Below are 21,445 nucleotides of genomic sequence, written 5' to 3' on the forward strand. Positions count from 1 at the left end.
AACAACAATTTGCAGAATAAACTAAAACATAACAGGGAAAGCCTCCAAATTATTTAGAAATCTAATTCCCACTGAAATTGGGCATTGAGCATTTTATTCAATACGCATTTCAATCGGTGCTGCTGCCAGAAAAAATACACCACCTGTAACCTCTCCTCAGCCCTGCCTCGCAGGGTAGCCTCACAAATAACTTTACTGCCAAAATCCCCCCGGGGGTCGAAGCTGAAGTGACTTGCCCAAGACAGGCTGGTGGAAGAAGGAAAACGCAGCCCCGGAGCGATGCTTGTTGCACCAGTGGAAAATGCAGGAATATGACAGTTGCAAGCCACCGTCTCCCACTTTTTCACCTTTCTCTCCCCCAAATCACTCGACAGGTACACAAGCAGGCAGGGAGGGGAAAACCGGCACAAATGAACAAAATCAAATAAGCTTTCTTTCCTGAGGGAGGCAAGCTAAAAATAACAATATGAAAAAGCTCTTCACTTTCAGGGCGACTACCCCTCCGTGGAAAGCGGAGCCTGCACGCGCCGGGCTGAGAGACTTGCGTTTCAATCGATAAATCTCAGTTTGCTGCCGCTTCAAAGCCAGGTTTAGCCACCCGGCATCGCTTTAGCTTGTTAGCACGAGGGGACGATGGAGAATTATCCACACCGGCGCGGGCAGCCACAATGCCCAGCTCCTGCCAAGGCGAGCAGGCACTTGCCTGAGCTCCCAGAGCAGCAGGCAGAGCTGTGGCAGCCCCCTTTGAAGTTCACCTTTCAGCACAGCAGTAAGTAATTAGAGTCCACAGCTGTAATTAGTTTCTAACACTCGGGTTTATAATTGCGCTTTCGGCCCCACGTGTCCCTCCCGGCTTGGAGATGGTGGCAAGGGGGCCTTGGGTGCTGGGTGAAGCTGGTGGTAAGAAATGCTTTTTATTGCATTAGTTTTGGACCCCACTGCGCTGTTCCCAAACTCTCTCTGGGCAAAAACAAAATTAAAAAAGGCAAAAAAAAAAAATATAAAATAAATATCACCCTAAAAGCTCAAAGGCGGCGACTTGAAGAGGCTCCGCAGCCTGGCCAGCCCTCGTGGCCTGTGCTAGGCCTGTTCCCTCACTGCGCCTGCCCCCCCCACCCCCAAAAAATAAAACCAACCAACCAAACCACAGTCCTTTATTTCAGGGATTTTTTTTTTTTTAGGTGCTTTTTCCACCCCCAGCCCCAAAATGTTTATTTGGGGAGGGGGAGAAGGACCTGTTGCCCCCAGGGAGGTGGGGGCTGCCCAGGGTGTCTCCCCCCCCCCCCCCCCCATGCTCTCAGGGCCTTGCCAGGCCACTGGCTGTGTTATTGATCCCAGCGGGGGGAGGGGATCTTATTTTTTGACCCTTTCCCCTCAAACTGCACAGTGGGGTGAAGCTTTGGCTGCTCCCCCCCCCCCAAAATTCTGGGGGTAGGGTGGAGGGGAAGGAGCAGTGCGGCTGACGGGCAGCAAAGCCCCCCCCCCCCCCCCCTTTAAATCTATAGATTGGGGGGGAGGGGAACTACAGATTGGAGGGGAGAGCCATGCAACTGCTTGCGCTCCAGCTTTACCTCCCCTGCTGGGGTAGGCAGCAGTGCTGAGGGGTGCTGGGGGGCACCCCTCCCTCCCTTTAAGCCCCCCCCCCTTAATCCCATTTACCCACGCTGGCTGCACGCCAAGCTTTTGGGGGGGGGTGTGTGTGCATAAACGCCCCCGCCTTGCAAACACGGAGCCCCCGCCGTGCATCCCAAGCCGGGCGGGCTGAGCCACCGCAAGTTACTCCCCCTTTAACCATCACTTTCCCTCCCTCCCCTTTCTCCCCCCCCCCCCTCAAAAAGCCGGGCTGCGCCGGCGAGGCTCGCTCCGCCAGTCAAGGCAGCGCTGCCGGGGGAGGAGCTGGGGGGGCGGCGGCGATGGAGCCGGGCGAGCGGAGCCGGCGGGCGGCGGCGGCCTGAAGCCCCCCGCCGGCGGCAGCAGCGGAGCCCCCTACCCCCGGCGCCGAGCCCACCCTGAGGAATGAGCGCTTTCCAGGCAGACCTCCTCCTCCTCCTCCTCGCCTGCTTCCTCCTCAGCCACGGTACGACCCGGCGCCGCACTTAGTTTCCGAGCGGGGCGGACGGGAGGAGCGGGGGGGGGGGGGTCCCCGGGTCGCGGGGTGTGTGTGGGGGTGGGCTGCGTGTGCTGTTGGCTCCTTGCACCAGGAGGGGAAAAAAAAAACCGTGGAGGGAAGAAAGGGGAGGATTGCAGAGTTTTTTATGCATCTCCGCCGAGGCAGCTTGCCTTCTTTTTTTTAAGGGAAAATCTTTAGCATGCAAATGAGTTCTTTCTGCTCCAGCTCCGTTAATTAGATCGTGTTTGTGTGTAAACACGGCTTTGCTCAGCAACAGCCCCCCCCCCCCCCCCCTCCCCCCGCCGCCCTCGTCGCCGCCCGGTCCTTTCCCCGGTGCTGGGTGGGGGGCGATGGATGGTGGATTTCGCTGGGGAGGGCAGCAGCCGCTGGGCTGGCCGCGGAGCCTGGCTCCAGCCCGGGGGGAGCCCGCAGAGCCGGCCGAGGGAGCGATACCCTCCTGGGGGTGGGGGGGAGTTGTGCTGGATGCAGCCAGCCGAGGGGAGGTGGGGGGCTGCGGTGGTGGGGGTGTCACAGCCGGATCCCACCTCCCACAGTAGCCGGGGCAGGAGAGTGGGAATCCGCAGGAATTTGCCCTGCAACTTTACTACCTGCTTGCTATCCTTCCTCCCTCCCCCCCCCCTCAAATAAAAAATAAAGAAGGATTTGGGGGGGGGGGGGGAGGCGTTTTGGGAAGCTGTATTTGACATGCTGCTGCATGCCTGGTCCCTGGACTATCTGTCACCTGTGGAGGACGCTGAGCTACAGCCAGACCCAAGCTTCGCTTATCTGCTGCGCATCCCCTCGCAACGCCGTGTCAAATACCATCTGTGTCGCACCGCCGTGGTCCCGAAGCCAGCTTTTGTAAGGGTAGGGCTTGGAGTTGCTTTTAAAAAAACAAAAAAGGGGAAAAAAAAAACCACCACAAACCCACGCAGCTAGTCCATCTGTTGATTAAATGAAGGATAAAACTTTTGGAGAGAGTAGTGCTTCTCAACGGGCAGCTGGTTTTTTGCTCAGCCAGACATTATTGCTGTACATCCCCCACCATACGCTGTGTTTCGCCCTATTCCCTGAGCAGGGACGCCGTGTTTAGAGGTGGCTGTGGCTTCTGGTTGTCCTTGCCTCTCTTTTCCTGGGCTTGGATGTGATGTTGGGCTCCCATGCTGCCCTCCCTTCCCCTTTTCTCTTTCCCTCTCTCTGCTTGTACTAATATTCCTTCAGGGAGAGAGCTGTGTTTGCATTCGCCTTTGCTTCTGCACAAAAGAAACCCACTGTGTCTTCAGTGTAGATTTCTGGCTGAACAAATCTGAACTCTCCCTGGTATAGCAGGGCAGCAGCAGGTCCAGGGATATCAGCTATCTGGAAGCTGATCCCGGCCTTCTTGCATCTCTCCCCGCTCCCACGAATCTCTCAACTCCCTGCAGGTGAAATGGCAATCTGCTAGCAGAGCTGAGTAAGTTTGTGTCTGGGATCCAGTGAGATTTTTTTTCTCTCCCCCTCCCCCCTCCCCCACCTCTTTCAGCCATTATTTTTAATAAGGGCTAATGCACTTTTTAATAGCGCTTGTGTTCAAAAGCTGCCTGTGGCTCCTTAGCTCTGTGCGTAGCCTGAGCTCAGCTGATTTGTCTCCCCTGTATCGTCAGGAGCGTGCATCTGGTACCTTGCTTATTCATGCCGGGTTACGAGGCAGAGAGGTAGTATCTGACAGAGGGTTTTCAGCTGTTTTCTTCCGTAAGATGAACCAAATGCATTTCTATAGGTTTGCTGCTCACAGCACACGAGCAAGGGGCTGTCAGCAATGTCGTGGCTTCCTCCTTTGGGGTGAAACCGTGCAAAAGATGCCTTAAGATTCATGCAAAGGATTCCTTAAACCACATGGTACTTTGCAGGAGGAAAGGCCTGGATGTAGGACTGAAGCTTATTTTCCAGGATATGTTGCATTGGCCTCCCCTCAGGCAGCTGTTGTGGTGGTTCTGGTGTGTCTAGGTGCAGTGGCATTCACTTTCTGTGGGTGCGCACGGTGTTCTTAACGACTGGTGGGCTGTGGGGGCGGGATGTTAGGTGTGCACACACTGGGCAGCCATGCCTCACTCTGCAGGGAGCTGGTGGGCCAAAACTTGAAGGAACAACTGAAATCATTTGACCCTGCCCATCAGGAGTTTCAGTAGCTCCTTTTTGTGGGCACGGAGCAGACAGGGCTGCACTGCCTTTCTTGCAGCACTGAAGTGGCTTGATGAGATTTGCCATAGTAAGGCAGGCAGGACTTAAATTCCCCTGAGCCAAGGGAGGCAGGGATGGGATCATCACCTCTGCTGGAAACTTCCTTGGGATCTGTGGTCTGGATGCTAGTTTGAAAAAAATAAAAAGCTCCATACAAAGCTTCACTGAAAAGGTATTTTCCATCACTGGATCTGTGCACCTATGCCCTTGGGTTTGTACTTCATGGGCTCTGTGCCTCCTTGTGGTATGCCGGCATCCTGCTGTTTCTGCAAACTGTGCAGGCTGAAACTTGGGCTCCCAGCTGAGCTTGCAGGAGGAAGTTGGTTGTTGCTCCCTGTCTGAGGCCACGCTGCACCTGGGTGCACTGGCATGGCTCAGCCTCGGAGCAGGATCTCTTCTGCAGCTTCTCTTGAGGTGATCTGGGGAGAACAAATTGCCTTCCCTTGAGCATCCTCTGTCTTTCACCCTTGCAAATGGTCTGAAACTGTTTGTGTTTTCTTTTTCTGCAAGTCGATAGGTCAATGCTTCCTCTTCAGGGCTGTTTTCCCCCGGTGTTGCTCTTCCACCCGCCCCCAAAAGCTCTCGGGACCACAGCTTTGGTGGAAGGTGAGATCAAGCCGCAGCACAATTTGCCTCCTGTGGAGACTAGATGTGTGGTGCCACTTGGTGGGGAAAAAATTGATGCTGCCATGAAACTAGCTGCCTTTGCTACTGCCTGGTGAACAGCTTACTCCTCCCTCCTCAGCTCCAGTGTCAGCTGAACTGGGTGAGGCTGGAAGCAGCTGGGGAAGGTGCCTCTGCTGTGGGAGATGGGGCTGTGGGAGGGAGCACTGGTGAAGGTGTACCTACAACTGCTGCTGCCTCTTACTGATCCGTACTGTTAACGACCGAGATGCATTTGGCAGGATCCAAAATTTACCTTGGGGTGGGAAGATTTCTGCCTGTCTGGGGCTCTCTTTCCAGAGGCATGTTTGCTTTCCCCCAGGGCAGTGAATACCGAGTTCTCTGGGTGTTGCAGGGTATGTTTTTCTCCTTCACAGTTCACTTGGTTCCTCCCTGGAAGCAAATGCTTTGCCATCTTCTGTCAGAGGGGCCCGTTATTAGCAGCAGTGGCTCAACTTCCCAGTGGCTGGTCAGCAGCCCCCAGGTGAAGAAGGGTGAAATTATGTTGAGGAGAGAAACCAGGCCAGTTCCACCCACCAACAATGGTTAGGACCAGGTGATGAGGATTTTAGCATCTCAGGGGAGGTTACTGGGTGACGGGGGCAAACCCACAAGCTTCCGGAGCGTTGGGATGTGTGTGTACAAGGGTTGGTGACTTTGCTTTTCTCCACAGCCTGCTGTGTGGGGGGCACTTCTGGGTTGCTGTGTCTGGCAGCCATGAGCCTGCTAATGAGAAGCCTGGAAACCTGTGATGGTGATCCCTCTTTAAAGTTAATTCCTCCTGCCATGTAGCGAGCCAGGGTAGCTTTGCAAGAGAAACGTGTTGGGCTGTTTCCTAAACCCAGCAGGTGACTCTCAGCACTGGGGAGCTGTTTGGGAAGTACGAGGAGTGCGTATGGCATTGTAAAGCGAGCAAGCACTACTGGGCTTTAAAAATTCCGCCAAGGAGGAGGGCTAGCAGTGCAAGAAGTTGCAGAAGTTGAGAAGACAGCAATGGTTTGGAAAGAGGCTTTGTGAAGGTGGGAGGTGCTGCTCAAAGGTGTGGGTTTGGCAGCACAGAGTTCAACTGGGCTGCACGGGAGGGAGGGTGAAGTAAGCCTCAGGCTGGAGCTGGTGTCATCTAGTCTGTGCTATCCCGGAGGAACAGTGGAGGATTGCCTCCTCCAACGTCTGTTTTAACACAATTTAGATTTCTGCATGCTTTCCCATCTTCAGTCTGTACCTCCCGCAGTGAGATTCGCGTGAGGACCACAGATGACTTTGCTCAAATAGGCTTTCTTGCAAGGTTTCAGTTATTTGAAAAGAACGAGAGGGAGGAGCTGCAGTTTTGTTCAGGTGCCCTTTGCCAGAGGGAGGAAAGCGAGGAGAAACACCTGCCCTGATGCTAACGCTGCATCCTTACTGGCCTCCCCCCTTCCAAGGTTAGGCAGAGGTCCCTAGGCAGTTTATGCACAGCACATCTCAGGCAGATGTCGATTACTTCTGTGCTTTCCCGTTGTTTTAGGGGACACCAACTGGAGTAGAAACGTGCACAGAAATCCCTGACAGGTTACCAGCGCTGTGTGTCACCAGCTCCCAGTCTCTCTGTAGTTGCACTGCATATGTTAGAATAAAAAGGCTCAATGCTCTTCTTTCTTTTGTAGCTGTAAATAAAGGGGAGAGGCCGATGTGCCCCTTAGGTTGTGAATTGGCTGAGGATCAAGGTCTTTGAATAAACTGTTTTTCTACAAGCAGTCTGTGATGGAGAGTGTGGCTTGCTAGAAACCTCTGATTTAATGATCGTTTTTGCAAGTTGGTACGGTGCTCCTAGCTTTCAGCTCCTCAGCATGCTGGAGGTGCAGTGCTAGGTGGAGGGGGCTTTATGAAAAATGCTGCTGGAGTGTGGGCTTTACATCACTTCCAGGATCCTTCCAGTAGGATTAAACAGCTTTTTTTTTTTAATTCATTTTAAAGACCAGCAAATTTATAACAACAATTGATGAAGGCCCTAATTTAGCTTCTGTTCGGTAGCAATGCAGGTCCTTCCTTTGACATCGTTGGGAGCTACCTCTGAGAGACAGAGCTGTAGTGACCGTGTACAAGCTTATTTTATAAATCAATAGGTAGTGAAACAAATTGGTTGTAAATCAGTCTCTTATTTGCTGAGATTTAAGGCTGTTGGTGGAGCTGTGAGTTTTTAAGGCGGTCTGCCCTGCCTTCGGGGCTGGCAGTTGTCCCAGCTCTTGCAGGGGGTGTGTGAATCCATCGCCTGCAGTATTAATTTCAAACATGCCAGGAAACGTGCGGGATTTCTTTTCTTTTGGCTGGGAAGAAATGAAGTTCAAAACCCGTGCTACTCTTTCTAGGCATGGGTTGAATAGCGGAATCCTGATGCTACTCAGAACTCCATAGGTTTCTATTCCTCTACTTCACTGTGCCTCAGGGCATGTCTATACTCCAAACTACTTGAAGGGGGAAGAGGAAAATACCATTTCTGAATTGTACATTGTGGTAGGACAGAGCAAATGCTGGGCTCTGGTCTTGGAAACTGTGGCCTAACAGATGTCCTGGTTCAATATGCCTTTTGAGTATAGTCGAGCGCATTTATTCATTGCCTCGCTGGCAAGACCCCTGCTGGAGTGTTTGCCTCTCCCTGGTGGCAGCAGCAGCCTCCAAAGTGGAGCAGAAGGAGCTGTGGGGCACTTGGCGGTTGCGTGGCTCTTCCTTTTACTGAGTTGCATTAAACAGCTTAAAATGTAAATGTGCTTTGAGTGTACCTCTTAAGAGATGGGCTCTGGGCGTCCTGCCTCTTTTAGTGTCACATGCTATACAAGTAGGAGGTGGAACGCTTGCGTTGTTAAATTCAGATGCTAACTTCAGTGTAAGATCTTGTCTTAATGTGTTCATTCAACGCCCCCACTTGCAACAAAAACTACAGCAAGCTTTTGGTCTGTTGCATTTTGGGCTCTCAGGGTGGAGCAGGATGTAATTGTTTTTTGAGGGCTTTGCCATAACTGCTGCTCGTTAACCATTGATGCAAGCATGTCAGACCTTCAACTAGGATAATAGATGCTTTCTTTTGTTTCCAATTACTTTCTGTGTTGTGGAATTGCTGTGTCGGTTTAATATGTATGTGGTCGGATGGTGGCTAATTCACCTCTTGAGTGCTAGTGAATTTATGTTCCTGGGTCTGTTGTTGTCGTTTTCAATATGGCATGTGGCAAACCCATGCCCTGTATGCTGCAGCACCTAAAGGCTGGAAATTTCAGGAGCCTTTTGGGTGAGCGACCCTGTCCGTGGGAGGGGAAATTCAGAAAATATTCAATGGGGTTTTTTTTCAGAAGCTTGCTGCCCAGCAGGATGCATGCTGCAGGCTAGAGCCTTGCTAATTACAGATGAAATATACACCAATAATGGAAGAGATGAACTTTCTCAGACTTCCTCCTGGATGAAGGATCAAAGCTTTGTGCTGTGGGTCCAATATGACTTTATTTTCCCCCAAGCGGGGGATGAGTGGGAGAAGCCGTTGGGTTTGGAGTCCCATCTTGCATTTTGGGCAGGTATGCGCTCATTAACTTAATATCGCCTAACTCATTAAAAGATCAGAAATGAAGGGCCTGAATCCTCCTCAGATTTCCCCCTGCCCTGCCTCCACTAGGGTAAATGAGTATTCAAGCTGTATGCTGCCAGTCAGTAAATGTCAATATTGGATAAGTGTTTCCTTTATATCGCTGCAATTTAGCATAAGCTGCTTGGAAACAAATGTCTTCCATAAGCATGAGGTGTTTCAGTAAGTACACAGTCAACATTACTATGAGGATTAAATAAATGTCAGCCCCGCTTGTATGCTCAGCATCAAGTTAAGACAGACGAACTTGCACAACGGCCAGCGTGACAGTAACAGGAGGATTTTGTGGGTCTCCATGGAGAATGCGGGATGGAAGGAGCTGCTTTGGATGGAGGTACCTGTATCCTAAGGGGATGGGGAGACAGGGGTGCAGAAACGCCTTACAGCAGGGGGTAGCTGGTGGTGTGGGGGGCACAAAGGGGTATATGGACCTTCCTTCCAGACTAGCGGGTCTGCTCTTTCTTTGGTGTTGGCTGGCAGCCCAGAAATGAAAACTTGATTCAGCTGATGTTGGCTTGAGCAGGTGGAGTTGCTGGCTCAGGATGAGCACCCTTCTGCAGATCTGCCCAGGTGGATTTGCTTTTTCCAGTGCAAACTGTGAGTTGCTTGGCTGAAATTGGTGAGGCCAAGGGGTGAGGCTCGGCCGCCGCCTGCTTTGCAGTGAGGAACATGTTGTGCTTTGAGAACTGTCTGTAAGCCCTGAGCTGCAGGCAAGCCATGGAGATGCAGGCTGTCAGGGAGGAGTGATGTTGGTCCATGCTGGCAAGGCTTTTGCACATGAAGGTGGATGAAGGGAGATGGTCACCTTCAGCTGCGTGAATGAGAGTTTCTCTCTGCCAGACAGGCATCTGGCTCCTGTAAAGGGATCTAAATCCAGCCAGCGCTTTGAGGTGTTGCTCAATTGTCAGCAGAGGCTTGAATCCCTTTCCTCGAGCTGTGCCTGCAGGAAGCCCCTGCTTTTTACCACCCCTCACTTTGCGTCTTCACCCGTCACCCAGAGATGTCACTGGATGCTGTCTTGGCCAGTCCATGGCAAGCCCTGCCAGCAAGGAGAGAAAAATCTGGGAGCAGGGTAGGGGGCTGAGCTGGACGTGTTTCCATTCCCAATGATACAAAACTGCTGCTTTCTCCCCAGCTGGCAAGTAGCTGACTGTAGCCACTTGTTCCCAGCTGCACAAAAATAACTGTAGACAAAATCGTTAGCAGTCAGATGAGCCTTATCAGCTCCTCTAATGCCTGTCTCTGCCTCTGGTCTGTGTGGACTTGTTACCCTGCAGAGCGTGTATTTTAATGACCGGCCATTGCTGTTCCAGGTGACTTGAGCAGAGCATCCCAGGCGTGTCCTAGCAGCCCCGGCGAGCAGTCGGAGGTTTTCATAGCTCGTTCATTGAGCAGAGCGGGACTGCGGCTCTCGCCTCGTTAGGCTGTGCATTTACAGTGCTGGAGGAACAGCTTGCAGACATGTGGGGTGTCTTAATAATTCAGACTAAAGGAAGAGAGCACTGGGGGTGCACGGGGGAAGGAATACCCGAGTATTTTGAATCTCAAACCAGGTCACCTGGCAGAGCTGATGCAGTTTTTATTCTCACTTTTTCGGTTCAGCCTGGCGGTGGCAGCAGCAGCGCTTGCATGGAGCTGAGCGCTGAGCTCTGACCTGCCGGTGCCGGGCTCCTTTGGAGAGGCGCAAGGTGACCTGCTGGGCTTCACCCCTGTGGGGAGGCTGAGTGCACCCAGCCAGAGGTTTGGGGTTCAGCCGCCAAGGCCGTTCCTCCTCCTGCGCTGCAGAGAGGTTGCTTGAAGGTTGGGGAGGTGAGTTGGGGGCCTTCTGCCGTTCTCACCCATTCAAGGAGCAGCGGTCACCCCATTGCGTGGTTGGGCACGTCTCCAGGCAATGGTGCAGGTCTCGAGGTGGCCCTGCCAGGGAGCACGTAGCAGTGATGCAAATGCTGCGGGCTTGCTCAAAAAGCAGAAGGGTGTAGGAGAGGAATGTGGGAGGCTGTGTCTGACCCCCACTGCTTCTTACCCCCCGGCTGGTGATTAATGTATGTAAGTTCGGCAGCGCCATGCATGGAGGTGATGGACCTCTTGCGCATCCTTGCGGGGCAAAGGAGTATCCTGCAGAAGGGAATAGTATCGTTACTGGTCAGTGGTGCCTTGCTGGTTTGTTTCTTACTCTCTCCCATGAGCTAATCCCCAGAATGTGATTTAACACTCCTCACTTTTCCTTCTGGCTGTGTCTTTAATAAGCTGGGAGTGACGGGGCCATCCCCCCACCACCACCCGCAAGTGCTGAAGAAACAGAACCAGCAGATGCTAAAATTAGGTGCAGCTGTTTGCAGCATTTTGTCCTCCTGATCAGTCTGACACTGTCTACGCTTATTCTTCATCTTGTCCAGATCTGAAAAGGTTTAAGATATCAGACCTTTGACTGGTAGTAAATTAACTCCTTCTGTCTAAGCTGAAGCTTGACTTGCTGGTAGATGGTAGATTTCTTGCAACTTCCTTTATTTGCACTTGTAATAATGGAGATTGCCACATAACCTCGAGAGGCATCTTCTTTCTGTACTTGGGAGACAATACTGCTGCCTTTCCCTTGCTCGTGAGCTTCCCTGTGAGACAGAGAAACACCTTCAGCCCTACAGTCCTTCAACCTCAGCGTGCCTAAAGCGGGTTCTGAAGTGCAGCTTAGATAACCTCTGCAGTCCAGCTCAGTCTCTGCATGCCTAAAGTTATCCTGAGCCAGCAGCGCATCCTGGATGTTGTGATCTGCTCTTGCTTTGGTGAGGTGGAAGGTTTGCTGAGCATCTTTGCTTGGTTAGCATGCAGTCTTTGGTTTGGTGGTAGGGTTGGGCATCGATTCCTGCTGGCTGGGGGGTGTTTGCTCCTGATGGTGAATATGGGAAGCTTTTTAAGAGACAGTGGCTGGCTCTGCTTCCTGCCACCCCTTGGAAAATGTTCATTCCCCTTGGGTTGCAGCGTAGGGGCTCAGTGTCAATGATGCGGAGATGTACGCTTCAGAAAGGGCAGAGGAGGGAACTTCATGGGCGAGCAGAAGTGCCTTTTGCTGTCAAGCCCCAAACAGTGTAAACATTGCCTCCTGACAGATCCGCAGTGATAGCGGCAGCAGTGCCGTTGGGCTGGATGTGAGTCGGGGTCCTGCGTGGGGTTGTAAGTCTGAGGGATTTTTTTTTTTTTTAAATTTGCCTCTTCTGTGAGTGTCTATCTCCTGCGGCAGGAACAGTTTCTGAAGATTCCTTTTTGCTCTGGTCATGCTTAAAATGATAATATTGGTTTAAGATAGACACTTGCGATAAACTAAGAAACATGGCGCCTTTTGAAATCTTCAAAGCTCTCTTCAATCAGATGTGCTGGCTAAAAAGGCAACTGCCAGGGCATTCAGATTGCCACGCTTTGGATGCTGGCCTCCTCCTAAGGTTGCATTTTCTTTCAAAGAGCTGACACCTCTCACTTTCCTCCCTTTCTTCTCTGGGAGGTGCTGACTGCATTAAGGTGGTATCCCCTACACTTGTTCAGCATCTCTGTGCAACTTGTTGTGTACTAGCTGTGATCTCCCGAATTTGCCTTTTCTTGCCCTTTCTGTGATGGAAGCAAACCAGAAGGGAGAAGAGCTGACTAGGCAAAGCAGTTGTTTCCTGGGAGTGAGTAGGGTTGGGGGGAAGGAGGGAGGGGGGAAGAATGAAACCTCTCAAAGAGAAAAGGACCATATGCAGTTGCCAAATGGCTGGTGTCCTTTGATGGTGTCTTTATGGTGGTGGTTGGGGCAAACTTTTCATCCAGCATACTGATTTTTTATTTTTTTTCTGCAGCAGGTAGGTTTTTCTCTGTGGTTTGGCTTTCTCCCAAGCATACACAGAAATCTGTGTAGTGCTCTTAACCTGTGCAAGTTGCTGCTGACTTGAGCAGATCAGAGTTGTTGTCCCAGTGGAATCATCTTGTTCAAAATCGGGAAGAAATGTTGAACCTCTGAAACTTGTTGTGGAGCAGGAAACCTCCAAGAATTATGGATTGGAAACTTTGAAGTGGACTTGTCAATGTACTGTGTTTTGATATTTGCAATTTTAACATCGAGTTCAGGAAGGGGTTTTTTTTCTGCACAAAGGATGGCGAGTACCGCTGTTCCCTGGTGGATGAAGGGATGCTGGGAAGCTGTTGTAGAAACTGTTTGAGTATTGATTGCTGGTCATCCTTCTCTGGGGTTTAGAAATGGGATGCAGATCTCTTCTTGCCTTTGGCCTGGTCAGTGAACTCACCATGATGGCTCTTGCAGTGTGCCAATTTGTCACAGTATATTTAAATCTAAAATACTGTTGACCTGGCCTGTGAATCTAAAGCATCTTGTGTTAGGTTCAATACAATTACATTTTCTTTTCTAACACAGTTTACTTCTCTTGGTCTGGTTGCATGCTTTTATTACCTGCTCCCCTGTACACCATGAGGGCATTGTGTGCCAGCATGTGCCTTACTTGCTGTTCCCTGAAAGCACCCTTAAAATCAGCTCGTAATTACTGGAAAAATATGGAAGGATTATAAAGGTGCCAGTGATATTCATCTGGCCCTGGTGCATTGAGCAGGTAAAGAAAGGACCTAAGAGGCAATTGAAGAGATTGATGGGCGGTAATGGTATAGTAGTAATTTTTGTCCTGTGTTTTTAATAAAGTGATTGACGACAAACGCAGCTGGAGCCCCCGTGCGGAGACCAAGAGATGCAGTTAAATTACAGAGGCTTCTTAACTTAATGAGGCCATGTAATAAAAATGAGGCATAATGAGCAAAGTATAATAGTACTATTATGCTTATGAGTGCTCTAGCAGAGGGCTGCACAGGCAGCACGTGGATGTGCTTGGGGGATAATCTCATGGTTGCTGTGGGAGGAGGGGCTTTCCTGAATGGGATGAAGATGAGGAGGCTTGGAAACATTTGGGAGACTTGGAGGAAAATGGTGGCTAGCCAAGTGATATGCTTACCTGTCATTTGATGGGAATGAATGAGTAGGTGGAGCACCAGACATGGTTGATCCCCAGTGCTTTTGGTTTTGTTTGTAAGGTTTTGGGCAAGTCTTTGTGCTGGGTTTGACTCGCTTTATATACCCATGGGGAAGTCCATGCAAGCCTCCTTGCTACAGAGATGAAATTGCGAGGGGGTCAGGTTTTCTGACACGAATGTAAAGCAGTGGAATTTGTTAACAGCCTGGAGGTAGGATGTGCAAGGTATGGATGGGCAGGCTCTGAGGGGTTGGTCAGGGCTGCAGCAGGTTTGAGTGCCAGCACCTTGATGTGCAGACTCGGTACTGAGGCTTGTGTTAGCTGGATTGGAGCCTTTTTGGGGGTGGAGGTGGGAAGTGGATTAGCGTCTGCAGAACAGTTACGTCTCTGCTGCTGTTAAGTGTAGTTAAACTTGAGCGACTTCTAATCTAATAATGAAAGGAAGAGAAATAAGTGTTCTCAGTGATGCATGCCCCTCACGGTAAGTACTAATTGAAAACAGGTATTTACTTTAAAATGAAAATGTAATACGATAAATGGTGGGTTGAGTATTTTGTGCACGTAGGAGGGAGAAGCGAATGCATGCAGCCTCCCATCTGCTCTGCCCGAGCTTTGTGTCTGACTAGGGAGCAGGGTCTCCCACGCCGTGGGGCTGGTGGCCCAGGCAGCCTGGAGAAAGGAGCTGGGGCTCCTGTTAGAGCAGAGCTCAGAGCCTTACTTTGCTAAAATCAGGTGAACTGGGATTCTTTTCATCTGACCTTGGTCTGCAGAGGACCTTCCAAGCTGGGCTTCTTTTTTTCCTCCCAGACCTTGCAGACCTTTCCCAGCCAAAGCTCCATGGGAAGGAGGGGTTAAGCATTTTGGGACTTGTGAAGCATCACCTCCCTCGTCACTAAGATGGTGGGGCTGAACAGGGGTGGTGACCACCTTCCTGATGGTCTTTGCTGCTTTAGACCCACCTTGCTGCCCTGAGCTGGCTATCCTGGTCCATAGCCTTGGGCTGGTAGGTGCAGTGACTGGTGCTGGAGAGATGCTGGCAGTGCTGCCTTTTGGGGGCTTCTGGAGGAGCATTGGGGACATCTCTGGTACCTTCAGGCCAATCTGAATTGGGTGCTGATCCCTTGGGGGGAGACCCTTGGCCATGAGTGCTGAGGCTATAGCACCCCTTGCCTCTTGGCCCTAGCCCGTCCATCCTCCTCCTGTCCCCTGCAACCTGTCTCGAGTCATTGCTCCAGCAGCCGAAGCCAGAGTCACGGTGCTTTTTAAACTATTTTGTAGGTAAAGCTCTGTGCCGCATGACTGCGGACCATTAAAGGATGCTCCCTGACAGGAGCCCCCACCAGCACTGTAAACTTTGGGGGGAAATAGCCTGGCCCTAATCCTTTTGTGCAAAGTTCCTGCTTGTTTCTTCATATTGGGTGCATTTGTATAATTTGCATTTTGCACTCTGATCATATGCATAGAATTCAAATTGAAATAGGGGCTCGAATAGATTTGCATGCTAATGAGACAGTGGCTTTATTTATTTGGAGCCCTCTCAAGCAGGCGGCAGTCTGCTAGAAAGCAGCCTGTGCAGCTCTGCTGGTGACAGAGCTCTCTGGCAGCGCAAGGACCATCGCTTTTCCCCAAGACCCACTTGCCCCCTGCGCATAAGCGGTTGAAGCTGGTGGTCTCTGCCTCAGCAGCTCTTGGCTCAGTCTTTCTGAACCCTTATGGAGGCAGCTATCTGTGGAAATCAAAGGATGGCTTCAGTCCATCTTAACCAACCAGAGAAGCCTCTTTAAGGTTATACTGGTGCGAAGTGGGTCTGGGTATGGACTTGCCGTGTGGTGAAGTAGAGAGACTGCTGTTAGAGCTGGTTACAGCCAGCATCAGCCCTGTGATGCTGAATGCAGTGGTCCGTGGGCAAAATAATCCAAGCGTGCCTTCGTTCTCTCCTTGACTTTGCAGTAGTGCTCAGGGTGAGGGTGGATACCTGCTGGCTGCAGCTACCTGTGTTCCTCATCAGACCGTGACCCTTCCCTTCATCATGGGGCTGTTATTTCTGCTGTCCTTCAGCAGCTGATGTTGCATGTGGGCTTTGGCTGTGATGCCTATCAATCCTGCTCTGCCACAGCATGTGGTGCTGCTGAGGCCAGCTTCCCTTGGTGCTGCCGTGGTCCACCCATGCTGCTTTCCCCTGACAAGAACCTTTCGGCCTCTTTCAAAGTCAGCAATAGAGAAGAAAGTTTGGAAATGTTGAGAAAGTGTCAGATGGAGAAGGAGAAGCCAAGGGCTGGGAGAAAACCAGTTCCCAAACCTCCATGCCATTACTGGGGAGGAAAAAGACACCAAAGCCCAGGTGCTTCATTGAATTACAGCACCGCATCCCTTCACATTCTTGCTCCCTGCCCCATATCTGCAGCAGATACACCCGGCATATAGCTTAAGGCTCAGCCTTTCCATGCCAGCTCTCCCTTCCCAGATGACTTCTGCTGCAGCTGAGTTCATTGCTGGCATGCTGAAAAACGGCCAAGCGAGGGCTTCTGAAATGGCAGCAGGAATTGGGTCACATCGCACTGCCCCAGGAGAACGAGTTTCTCTCAGAGCAGTCTGGCTTCCAGTTATTATTTTACAGGGGATGTTAGAGGTTGATAAGGGAGCTGTTCTGACTGCCGGTGGGGCTTATTTGAGGCTTATTGTATGCTCCAGTTTATATTTTAATATAGTCAAAGGTGACTTACAACTTTAATATTAATTTTAAAACTGATTGCTCGAGTTTTTTTTTATCTATGTGAAACCAGATTAATCTCAGCCTTCCTTGATCCAGCTGGTAGCTTTTCTCATCCTGGCTGGAGACACATGTGGTCTGTGTTGCATCAACAAAAGGCAAGAAGGAAGATGTTTGTGTGGTGATAAATAATTGTCGTGGGGTCTGCTTTTCTTCCAGAGAAATCTCTGCTCTATGAGCTTGACAATGGCATCAGTGGGAGCTCTTGCTTTTGTACAAGGTTCTCTGCCTCGGCTTGCGGAGTGGGGCTCTGCTGAACAATGTCCGGCTTTGTGCTTCCCATAGAAACCTCATTTTTTGTTGTGGTTCTCCACAATACATCTCCTTCCATGCTGCTTTGTGCCGCTGGCATTACAATTTCTCACATGCTCTCTGTGCTGCTTACAAGATCTTTTGTGCCCAAGGTGACAATGTTTCGTGGGGGTGAGAAGGTGGCCTTGTGGCAGGGGTGGTGGCGTGGGCCGTGGGGAGCTGGAGTGGAATCGCTGTCCTGCTTCTGGCTCTTTGAGCATCCTTGGGCAGTCGTGCTAGGCTGGAGGACCCAACAGCTGCCAGAGCTTGGCGATGCTTCTGTCTCTGGGTGCCCAAGTCACAGCGTTTCAGGCCATCTTTAATGCCAGGAGTTTGCCTGATACTTTGAGTAAATGCCACGCCTTTTAACATCACCAAAGTTGGGTACCCAACACAGAGTTGCTCTTGGAAAAATCCAGCATTAATACTAGGCTGCTGGGTTGCTTTTGGAAGTGGAGGCTGGTGCTCTCTGACGCTTTTATAGGTCATAATCCCCAATTTTGTGGTTTAAGTGAATCCCCTTGACTTAGCTCCATGACACTCAGTGGTTAGTCGTGTTGCTGTAGATGCTCTGGGTCTAGGAATAGCCTTGTTAGTGCTGCCAGTTTGTGAAGCATCAGTGAGTGGTTGGTCTTTGTAATCAGAAGAGGAGGATCAGAGTCATGGCTCTGGAGACCCGTGGTCATGAATCTTCATGTCTTGAGCATCAGTCAGCCTGTATATCAGTGGCACTTGTTAAATTTGCCCCAAATAATGAGTTTACAATGCTGTACTGGGAGTGTTCTTTGTACCTCAGTGAATGATTGCTAGAATCAAATGCTCTGTAGCCAGCCTTTAGGTTTTTTCTGTATTGTGTGTGGGATAGCATTTCACTGATGGTCCGTGTTCTCCAAAATACCTCCCAAATGCTGCCTGTAGCTTTTCTCATCCCAGCCTTACAAATAAGTGCTTTGCAGAATTTGTTATTCCGTGCACAGTGCAACTTGCTGTATATAAAAATGCTGGATTGATGGACGGAGGGCTGGGAATTGAATAAGCTGAATGAGTCTGACAGTGGCAGATGAGGGGAACTGAGGCACAGGAGCCTGCAGCAGAGATCCGCGCTAGCTGGTATCACAACCAGGGTGGAGGGCAGTGAATAGGAGGGTTTGCTTGCTAGAGCAACCCCATGTCTGCCTCTTCCTCATGTCGTATTTCAGCTTGAGGTGGGAAACCATCAGGTATGGCGTTGGCTCAGAAGCCAAACGGAAACAATCTTGAGACAGTGACAAGGCCGAAGAGCCGTTAAATGCAAGACTTGACATCGTGCAAGTGAACGCCAAACAGCAGCCACATAAATCCCATTTGTTTTACATTTCAGAGCTTAATGAGACAGAAATCACATGGCAATTGTCATATGTGAAGGCAGAGATTGCTAGTTTGCATTTAACTAAAGCAACTGCCGTGTGCAGCACCAGTGCCCGAAACAGCCATGATACCCGCTCCCTGCTGTGATGGGGAAGGTACCTTGCGTGGCAGCAAACTGCTGGTTGCCCTGAAGCTCAACACCTATTGAGTGTGTATATATAAACCCCTGGCAGCCACACCAGGTTGTCTTGTAGTCTTAGAAGTCACCAGCCTTACACCTTCTCCAAAGGAGTCAAGTATCACATTCTTCACGTAAAGAATTGAGGCATGCAGTAATCAAATCCAGGTACTCAATTTTTGCATGATTTCACTAGGTTGTGGGTCTTAAAAGCCTGTGGGATGTCTTTTGGAGGGATTTGCACCGTAAGGAGCATTGTTTTGGGACAGCTGAATACTGGGGGTTCAGGTGTAGGCTGAAGCCCAGATGTCTGAGCCATCGTGCACCAATATAAACTGTTCAAACTATTTCCAGAGCTCTGTGTGCTACTGACATCTCTGAACATTGCTCTTGGCTGTTTGTGTGCTGGGTGGGGAGGGATTACAATGGTACCTTATGAGACTGTGGCAGCACTTCCCGGCCTCGCACCCTGGTCAGGCGGTAATATCATGCCTGCTTTTGCTAAAGCAGTTGTTATTTTTAGGAGTGGTGTTTCTGCCTGGGGCACCTGCTTGTGCTAGCCTTGGTTTGAAAAATGCCATGTTAAAATTACCTAGGCAGCACCTTCATTAAAGATGTGTGTCATGCCCACCAAGGGGTGGAAACACTTTTGGGAATCACCTCAAACCTGTGTAAACCATCAACCTTTCCTCCTTGTTTTCAGTATAAACCTATATCTATTTAAGATTAGTTGAGCAATAGAAAGATACTAATGTCAAAATGTATTATCTTGGGTAAATAATTTCATCTCTGCTAATTTGTGCCTTAGCGTTCCAGATACTGTTCATAAATTGCTAAAGCAGTATTTTAATATTAACATAAGCTATGGTCGTTTTGACAACTGTTACTGAATGGGCTGTGTATGGAGCTCTGAATTTTTTTTCCCCCTTGTCTGTCTGAACTGAAAAACTGAAGAAGGAATGCTATATTGGGTTAACTGAAAACAAACTGAAAATACTTGTTTCAGGTCAAATAAAACATTTCGTCTGATATGATGATATGTTCTTTGTTCAGACTTAAAAAACCTTTTTTAAAGTAGATTAACTTCAGAGATGTCTTGGGGGGGAAAAAGTCTAAATGTTTCATGTAGAGGGGAAAATGTCTAAATAAAACACTTCTCATTTTGACACCCACTCCCCCCTTTCAGTCTGAACAATTGAATGGGTTTGATTGGAGTTCATGAATAGCATTGGTTGACCCACATCTATATGTTGAAAGTATTATGCTGAACATGCAGGGGGAAGAGCTAATGAGTCATTTTTCTAATGGGTATCTCGGTAGGTGAGAGGTGTACTGAAATTATACATTTGAAGGAATAATGGTACCCTAGTTAGATGACTAAATCTCATTCTTAATCATCCTGGGGGTGATGAAGAGGGGGAAACCGTGAGCTGGATCATCCTGATCGGGTAAGTTGTGGGTGAATAGTATTTTGCAGCTAACGTAGAGCTTTGGGGAAGGAAGAGTGGGACCCAAAGCCAAGCTGACAGTCCCTGCTGCATGCATTGCAGCAGAGCCAGCTGGGTCACCCCGACATTGAATCAGTCACGCGGTCTCCTCTCATCAGGAGAGGTGTCTCTGATTCAGTGACTTGCTGGGTCACCCAGTCTGCTCCCTGCTGTTGATTGTGTTTCATTGTTCGTTCCCTCGGTGTGAAGTGCCTCCTGGTCCTAGAGGCACTTGAGCATTTGGTTTCCTGATGAATCCTTACTGGGGTATTTGAGACCACCTCAATGTGATGGGAAACTCCCCAGGCCCTTTTTTGCTACTGTAAAGCACTTGGAGAAAATCCTCCTGAGTTCTTCTGCCTGTTGCTGTGGTGCCTTAAAGGTGAAGTGAGCAAAGGCTTGCTTAGAAAATAATTCAAGTAGGACCTTTGCATGGGTCCAGGTCTTCTCCTGAAGAAGCGATGTTTCTCTGGATGCATCCCTTCCAAGTTTGCGCCTGGGGCACTGGGAAGGGTGCTGTGTGTTTTAGTGTAGTAACTGAGCAATCGCATTGTCCTGGACATGGCAACTAATGATTTTTTCCTGTATGATAATGCATCTTCATTACTCTGGGGAAATCATTTGCTCCTGTGAAGACAGGCCTTTCATTCCTGGGTTAAGGGGGAAGAGACTAATGGCTTAATTAAAAGGTTGGAGAGAAAAATCTGTCTTAACCAATTTTTTTTTTTTTTTCCTTTGTATCTAAAGAGTACTGTGGGTGGGAAGATTACATATGAAGGCATGCTACAGCCCAGCCTTGTCTGGTGGAGCTGGTTGGTACCATTGCATCAAACGAGGGACACAAATGTCAGGTCTTCAATCCGTCACCCATGTCTCCCGTAAGCCATCTGCCCACTGGAGTAGGCTGGCGTAGGCATGTGCTGCATTTCTTTGTGGAAAGCGCAGAGATTTATTCTGTGTGAAAGGGGAACGTTATTTAAATCTGCACATTTTGCAGGATGTTAAAGCAGCTCCACGTAATATACAGCCTTCCTCTCCGCTGGGACCGCTCTATTAACATCTTTCATTTGTGTAGCTGGATGCTTTGCAGTTCCTTTTAGCAGTGATAATCCAGCAAAGACCTCTGTGTTGTTCACACTGCAATATTTATGGAGCCAGCCTTCCTTTTAATTTCCATGCCGAGTTTGGCCATATGCAGAGATACAATACAAACAGCAGCTTTAGTCACACAATAGTTCAGGCTTTTCCCTTGGTGGGATGTAGAGCTTTTCAGTGACTCATTTGGAGCTGATTTGGTATCCTTTTGGAAAAGGAATAGAAAGGTTTGAGTGTGTCTGACAGTGATTGTGGTCTCCCAGGCTGCCTCCAAAGACAAATAGCAGTGGAAAGCCATTTAGTGGGAACAGGTGAACAGCTTTAAGCAGAGTCAGTCAGACTGAGATTTAAGCAACTTTAAGCAGGCTCAGCTGCTGGGATTTTTAGGGTGGAGGGGACCTCCTTGCAGGTATCCTTCCTTCCAAGCCTTTGAATAAAAGAGTGTCAATGCAAGGCATCTCTTTGTAGATGAGGAAAAACAATCCTGCGAATGAGCAGTGCTCTACCTCCTTTACAAGCCAGACTTTTTTTGGGTGATGCAGATGGGAAAGGAGCCCTTCTCAGGTGGCTCACACGAGTGTTTCTATGCTGGGATGTGGATGCCAATAGTTTTCTTATACATGAGGTTGGATGGAGCCTATGGCTTGGTTGAGCAGCTCAGGTCCCATGGAGCT

At 49.7% G+C, this 21,445-nt stretch overlaps 1 protein-coding gene across 1 annotated transcript in view; it reads left to right on the forward strand.

Moving 5' to 3' along the window:
• Positions 1 to 1,871: 1,871 nt before the first annotated feature.
• The window catches only part of KIRREL3 (kirre like nephrin family adhesion molecule 3), a 340,186-nt gene continuing 320,612 nt past the window's right edge, over positions 1,872 to 21,445 (forward strand). The window contains 1 exon segment of the mRNA XM_055819503.1: positions 1,872 to 2,077. Within this exon segment, the coding sequence (XP_055675478.1) occupies positions 2,017 to 2,077 (61 nt within the window). The 5' untranslated portion in view covers positions 1,872 to 2,016.

This window comes from Falco peregrinus, chromosome 15, assembly GCF_023634155.1.
Source record: "Falco peregrinus isolate bFalPer1 chromosome 15, bFalPer1.pri, whole genome shotgun sequence".
Lineage (NCBI taxonomy): Eukaryota > Metazoa > Chordata > Aves > Falconiformes > Falconidae > Falco > Falco peregrinus.